The sequence below is a fragment of the Atta colombica genome, unplaced genomic scaffold, assembly GCF_001594045.1.
Source record: "Atta colombica isolate Treedump-2 unplaced genomic scaffold, Acol1.0 scaffold275, whole genome shotgun sequence".
NCBI classification, from domain to species: domain Eukaryota; kingdom Metazoa; phylum Arthropoda; class Insecta; order Hymenoptera; family Formicidae; genus Atta; species Atta colombica.
The window spans coordinates 590871-597753 of record NW_017259376.1 but is presented as its reverse complement, the minus strand read 5'-3'; the positions used below and the strand labels follow the sequence as shown (position 1 = coordinate 597753).

Below are 6883 nucleotides of genomic sequence, written 5' to 3'. Positions count from 1 at the left end.
TATATATGTATATATATATATATATATGCAATTTCACATTACTTATAACATTTATTGTGTAGCTTGCACAAGCGCTTCTGCAACTTCAACTGCAATACCTGCTTCAGCCTTATCTACATCTGATGTTGCTGAAGAAAGTTGTTGTTGAGCTTTATTAAGAATATCTCTTGCCGCCGAATTATCAAGGTTTTCTACTGGATGGGCTTCCTCTGCTAGAATCTATAGAAGAAAAGCTGTTGTAGAATTCAATGAAGAAACTTCTTACTTTGAACACATTTTTATATATACCTGTACACTGCTATCTTCATTAATGGTGATTGTACCAGAAGAAACAAAAATTTTCTTGGTTGAGCCATCTTCTTCGTAAATTGTAACTACACCAGGCTTCAAAACTGCTAATGTAGGCACGTGTTTTGGTAGAATACCAAAGGAACCTGAGAAGGAGGGTACATCGACTTGTCGAATTAAAGCTTCATCATAGAACACCTGATGACCAAGAAAGAGCATATTAATTGTTGCATAATTATGACTACGATTGTTTTCTGTCTCTAAGAGATTTTATACAATGAATACATCCTTGTTGTTTATTAATATTGAAAATGAAGTGATTCACTGTTACATTCAGTGTTTTCCATTTGATGACACAAGTTGACACAAGTCATTCTATCTTTCTTGATATTCAGAAAGTGACAAAGATAGAATGACATTTGCGTCATCGAATGAAAAGCATCCACTATCTCTTGCTGAAAATTGCTCTTATACTTTATCACATTCTATCATACCTGATTAGCACCAGCAAATGTAAGTTTCATTTGGTCGGCTGCAGCGTCTGCATAGGTTCTTCTTTGATGACTCTGATTACGGATACACCTCAAGAAAGGACGCAATGTACGAGCGAGATTAGACATTTCGGCACACTAGAAAAGATTGATTTTTTTTTTACAGAAAGAAATACATTTCTTTTAACATAGTGACATTGGCAAGGCTGTTACATCATAGACACAGAATACCTGGATAACCTTATTTTTTTAGCATTTGTGTCTGGATGATAGTTTGAGTGCGAGTGGATTCAAATTATCATTCGAGGTTTTACATTTTTTGTTTGCAATAAGTAATAATCACTGTGCTCACCTTGTAATTGTCTGTATCCGCGTTTTAAGATTCTATCAGATTCTGCGAATATCGTACAGTAAAATCGCAGATGTTCCTGCAACCGGTCGACCGCGCGTAATAAAGCGACAACGAGATTCAGAGTTTGTATTACAGATGTCGTTGACATCGCTTCAGAAATTCATTGCACTTGCTACATTTAAAGTTTGTTCCTTCCAAGGGTCTGGGCACAAGAATTGTCGTAACACGTAAAGACTTAAGTTGTAGACGTAAGTGACGCATAGGCTTTGGCGTACGACATACGACTATTTGCCATCTCTTGGAGACATGGTAATAAGTTGTATGTCATATGTGAAACTTGTGCGTTACTTACGTCTACAACTTAAGTCTAAGTAAGTGTTACGACAATTCTTATACTCAGATCCTAACTAAAGTTCTTGCACAGTTTACTTTTCTTCTTTTTCTCTTCAAGTTGCAGAGAAAAAGAGAAAAGACAATCATGCAAGAAATTCAGTTAAAGAACAGATCTTTTTATAATGGGCTGACTGGAGTTTGTGCAAAAGTTGTATGTGAAATCAGAGTCGAAGCGATATATTTGATATCGAAGGATTTTGACGGTATGAAGTAGAAGGTCTTTTTTGATGTTTCTAATTATTTAAATTTAGTACTTTTGTAGGCCATAATTTATAATACTTATAATTTATAATACTTATAATTTATAATATCTTCTTATCTCTTTCTTTTTTCAGTCCGTCGAAGTAGATTCGAATGCCTACATATTGCCAGCGACTGGTGAGTGAATTTTTTTATGATTATTATTATTATTATAGATATATACGCAAAAGTTAATTTTGTATATCAGTGATGGATTTGTTAATTTTTTCTTAGTCTGACACAAAATGATAAAAATTCTGATGAAGAATCCATTAGATATACACTATTGCAGTAATATGACAGTTTTGTCAAGTGAACTTCATGCGATCATAGTATCGTTGGATAATAAAATTTTCATAAAGTAATTACTTATATGAATTTATCGAAATATATGATCTTAATTAGCGATGTTCGCGATTTTCTATTACAGCTATAGTATATATATTTTATCGATAAGAATGGGAACATGGAAAAATAATTTGCTAAAAATTTAACTAGATAAATTTGAAAATAATATTGTAGAACGCTCAAGCATAATGGATAATATTATACAATTTTGATGTTTTAGCAATGATCTTGAATTCTTTATAATTATTTTCATATTTGTATCTAAATAATTTTTAAATACTTTAGCAAAAGTTTTCTATCCAAATATAATAGCTACGTCACAAAAATCATTTGTCTGGTTATATTCGAATTTCAATTTTAGATTACTTGTAAAAAATCAGCATGTAATATCGAAAGTGAAAAAAATATTCCGTTGATTCTTGTGCAATGGCTTTACTTATTATGAACTTTATAATCTCTCACTCTTATAAATAATTAAGAATTATCATCAAATATAAACATAAAATGATACAAAAAAATATATTTAAAATATTTAAAAATTTTTTTTGATGTACATAAGTTTTTATTTTTAACAACAACAATTTTACAATAAAATACATAAATTAGTCTTTATTGAAATCTGTACTAGAAAAATCGATTTAACATGCGTATAAAGCTATATTCACAAATAGGTTATTTATAATTTGATTTAAGCTATAAAAATATATTTATAATTATTAAATTTACATTATTTATAACTGAGAAATTTTAAATGTTGAAAGTTTAATAGTTCTTCTGAAATTGTTAAGAAATAGCGAGGAACGATATTATTTCTTAAATTAGTTTCAAAATAACACATCCTTCTATTTAACATCTTAATATTTATAATTGGTTCAGAATTAGGGAAAATGTCATTGTTTACGATTATCGGTTTTTTTCTAAATAATCTATTTATCACTGACAATGACATTTTTTTAGCATCGTGATAAAGCCTAAATCACCCAACAAAGATTGTGGGCATAAGGTCACTAAGCAGTTGTCTGTGAAAGATCTGAGTTCGATACTCGAATTTGTTCACGTACATACGACACTAAAAATTTTGAATGGAAAAAGGTTCTATTGTGTTAAAAACAAAATCAGATCATATATATTTAATTCCAAAATAAGAAACCACGATACTCATTAAAGAGACGCTGTTTAGACATTCATTGTTTAATAATCTTGGCTTTTTTCTAATCCCTGTCATTGATCTCAGCATTGGAAACATTAGCGTTTTGCGAGTGCCAGGAATTTATGTGTCTCTCCAAGTCTCTCCTTCTGACCAAGATTTTATCGCACATATTGCATTTATAACGACTCTCTCCTGTTGCGTGCAATCTTACATGTTTGTTCAGATTACTGGGATCTCCGAATTTGTGATGGCAAAAATCACATTTCAGAGGCTTGTAACCTGTGTGTGTCCTAATGTGGATTCGCAATCCATATTTTCTCGAGTATATTTTATTGCAAAATATACATCTGTATCCAGCACCGCACTTGCCCATGTCGCTGGCGATTGTCTCCACTTCCGCGGGATTCTTCTTGGATTCTGTTTGTATGCTGGGACGCATATAGGACATGAAACTATTTCTGTAGATATCTCGATGCATCAGAGTTTCGTAAGGTCTCAAAGTCAAATAACGATTTCTCTCTGTTATGTGTTCGATGGGTGATTCGTAGGTCGATGAGCTCGGTAAAACTTCTATCGTTGGAGATTTTACTGAAGAATATGGAGGTATCGGTGAGGGACCATTTGAGGATATGGATGATAATTGATTCGATGAGGATGGCGAATCATTTCTTAACGAGCGAATGGTAGTGTCAATTGTTTGCACTGGATATGTTGGAATATCAGTTGGTCTAGAAATAGGCAAGGGTTTTAACTCAAATGTGAAACTTGTTCTTGGATTCTGGCTGAAGGATAAATCCGTTCTCGGGGAATTAATGATCTTATTCGCTAGAAGCATCCAAATGTAACTATTGTCCATTCGATTGCAATCCAATGCTAAATGTAGCTTTAGAGGATTTGGATGATCAAAGCAGCTGTTGCAATTATGGCACGTGTAAACTTGACCTGTAATTATTCAAATAACCTTCTATTAATAAATTTTATTAATAAGCTTATTTAATTTTTATATTTCTTATTTTGCACTACTTTCATATGTTGTAACTTAATTACAATCTTGACAATTAATGGTGAGATATAATACAATAATAATAAATTAAAATGAAGGAAACGCTATCACTAACTTACATCAATTGTACTAGACTGTTTATATGATCGACTAAAAAAATTTTTATTAATAGCATTTTTATTTTTCATTTCCTAATCAATTTTCATTTCCTAAGCAATTTCTTAATCAATTTTCTAATCAATTTTGTTTCTTAATCTAAGATAATAATAGTGAAATAATTAAATTTTTATAATAATAATGAAAAATCTACTGCATTGTAATTAATTTTATATTAGCATTAATTAGAAATCAGTGTTTAATCTTGTTTAATAAAAGTTTAATTTATAGCTGTAACTTAATTTAGGTTAAATTTGATACTATATATAAATTTAATATACGTACACACATTCTTATAAATTAAATCGTATATCTTGTAAATTTTATAAATTAATCTATAGTTTAATTTCTCCATGTAATAGATAGTAACGGATAACTTAATTAAAATCTCTAGTAAGTTGTAATACTTATATACTTGTAAATTGCATTTTTGTAAACATAATCTCACAACTCGCCAGTTTGCGTAAATAAAGTAGCAACGATAGTGTCGCTGCGTGTAGCTTAGCGCCGAAATACTGGAGACCACAATGTCTCTCCAGATAATAATCTTATAACTAATAGGAATTATTAATAATAAAAAATTAGTTATAAAATTATTAAGGATAATGGTTAAATAGAAAACTAACGAAGATTAAAACTAATAAGTTTACCAATGACATGAAAAAATTAAATTAGCTTACAGAAATTTTTCTCCTACCTTGAATATTGCAATTGATCGGTGTTAAAAATGGAATGTTCAACATAGTCAAAATACAATCTTCAAACCACATTAATAACGGTTCTCCTACTGCTATATCTTTTATTGCTTTTAATACGAGTCCGTCATTGCTAATCATTAGCAGAACATTGTAGTTTTGAAAATCTGTCGCCAAGGTGATGATTTTCAACCAGCAAGATGGACTTATAGATCCATTGAGACAGTGAAGACGACCACCAACATCAATAATTTCAATGACATTCTAGAACATTAATATTGAATAAATTTTCAATTAAAATTGAAATCTTATGAGAGATTCTATTTTAACTGTCTAGAAATGAGTGTTTATAACGTTTATTTTAAAATTAAATTCGAGATAAATTTGGGATCTGTGCGAATCAATTACTTAAGAATCTGAAGATAGAAATGTATAGTATTAAACACTGACGTTGCGTTTCTGCCAAATTTACTGCCAATACTGAAAATCTATGCATGTGCACGTAAACTACAGATTTTTAATACTAATAATAAATTTTGAAACACAGGCCGCGTATATAATTCTTCTACTTGATTTAAAAAGGCAGATCGTGTACATATCGATACATATCGAGTATATAAATATAAGGCCTGTTCTTTTTAGCTGAATATTTTATACGGTTTATCTTTTTTTTTTCCAACGTGGAGAGAAAAGGAAGAAAGATGAAGCGTGCAAGAACTTTAAACTAAAAAGAACAGACATATTGATAGATTCTTCATTTAACAAATCATTTTTAAAATAGTAAAAAAAACTTTTTAATTACAAGATGATGCTGTTAATTACAAGAGGATTAACGTATGCATTAAAATCACTTTCATTACGAACGTTGAATGCGAAAATATTTTGTTAAAACAAGACTTTCAAAACATAAATTTAGTTCTAAATAAAATAGAATGTTTATTACATACATGTTGAATGATTGATATATTTCCTTCAGACAATGTACTGACAGGAATCATTTCCGTCGTGGAGTTTCCTTTAAGAAGTCCAGCGGCTCGAACGAATGGTCTGCTCATAAAGAAATTTGGTCTTCCGATCATGAGTAGATTAACATATTCTTGCGTTAAGTGATTTTGTATTTGATATTTTTGAGATAAATTTTTTTCTGATTCTTTACTTCTTTTAGTTATCATCTCGCATTCCGATACTATAGGATACATCACTTGCACGTTTCTGTTAAAAGTTTGTGTAGAACAATTATTCTAAGAAACACTACTCCACTTTGAAATTCTTTTCACAAACTCTAGTTCTTCTTCGATCAGTTTTCTTTAAACTTCAAGAAACGCAGAATTTTTTCTAATTATATTAAAAATATTTAATGAAATTAAACTATAATATGTCACACAGTTTTGCAAATATCCGCATATATTTATTGTCGCAATACCAAGTTTTTTCAAGATGCATCTTGAATTGTTGTACGTTAATGGTCCGCATGATGTGAAGTTAAGATATCAACTAACTAGAAGTACATTTCATGCATGCTTTAAATCTGTACTGGAGGTGGTGCCTGATTTTGGTCAATGTGTTCTCCCCTCTATCCTTCTCTGTATAAGTAGACACGTAATTGTATTTAGGGCCGGCAGTAGACAGGCCCTTCGGTAGCTTGCGAATCATGTTGGTGGAATTATGGAATGGGAGGAGCTAACTGGTCGTAGGTTCATTTTTTTGGGGATTTTCTGCTTGCTGCAAGGAATTTTCTATTTTCTTGTCACGTGGTACAAGTGATGG

At 30.7% G+C, this 6883-nt stretch overlaps 2 protein-coding genes across 2 annotated transcripts; both read right to left on the bottom strand.

Moving 5' to 3' along the window:
- Positions 1–51: 51 nt before the first annotated feature.
- On the bottom strand, positions 52–1231 carry LOC108689726 (ATP synthase subunit delta, mitochondrial). Its single transcript, XM_018196633.1, has 4 exons — positions 1132–1231; positions 783–917; positions 289–486; positions 52–219 (listed from the first exon to the last, which is right to left on the bottom strand). Exons 2-4 carry the CDS (start codon positions 906–908, stop codon positions 52–54), a joined length of 492 nt encoding a protein of 163 aa, XP_018052122.1. The 5' UTR covers positions 909–917; positions 1132–1231.
- Positions 1232–3323: 2092 nt separating this feature from the next.
- On the bottom strand, positions 3324–6769 carry LOC108689695. The gene is made up of 4 exons (XM_018196581.1): positions 6651–6769; positions 6064–6328; positions 5119–5380; positions 3324–4204 (listed from the first exon to the last, which is right to left on the bottom strand). Exons 1-4 carry the CDS (start codon positions 6767–6769, stop codon positions 3324–3326), a joined length of 1527 nt encoding a protein of 508 aa, XP_018052070.1.
- Positions 6770–6883: the final 114 nt, after the last annotated feature.

What these genes read in the sequence shown, in the direction of transcription:
- LOC108689695 (XM_018196581.1), bottom strand. Translation starts at nt 6,769, where the DNA reads ATGATTCGCAAGCTACCGAAGGGCCTGTCTACTGCCGGCCCTAAATAC. An exon ending in ATATATCAATCATTCAACAT is followed by an intron (nt 5,381 to 6,063) that starts GTATGTAATAAA and finishes TTAATGTTCTAG; the next exon opens with AATGTCATTGAAATTATTGA. An exon ending in GATCAATTGCAATATTCAAG is followed by an intron (nt 4,205 to 5,118) that starts GTAGGAGAAAAA and finishes GAATAATTACAG; the next exon opens with GTCAAGTTTACACGTGCCAT.
- LOC108689726 (XM_018196633.1), bottom strand. Translation starts at nt 908, where the DNA reads ATGTCTAATCTCGCTCGTACATTGCGTCCTTTCTTGAGGTGTATCCGT. An exon ending in CATTTGCTGGTGCTAATCAG is followed by an intron (nt 487 to 782) that starts GTATGATAGAAT and finishes CTTGGTCATCAG; the next exon opens with GTGTTCTATGATGAAGCTTT. An exon ending in ATGAAGATAGCAGTGTACAG is followed by an intron (nt 220 to 288) that starts GTATATATAAAA and finishes TTTCTTCTATAG; the next exon opens with ATTCTAGCAGAGGAAGCCCA.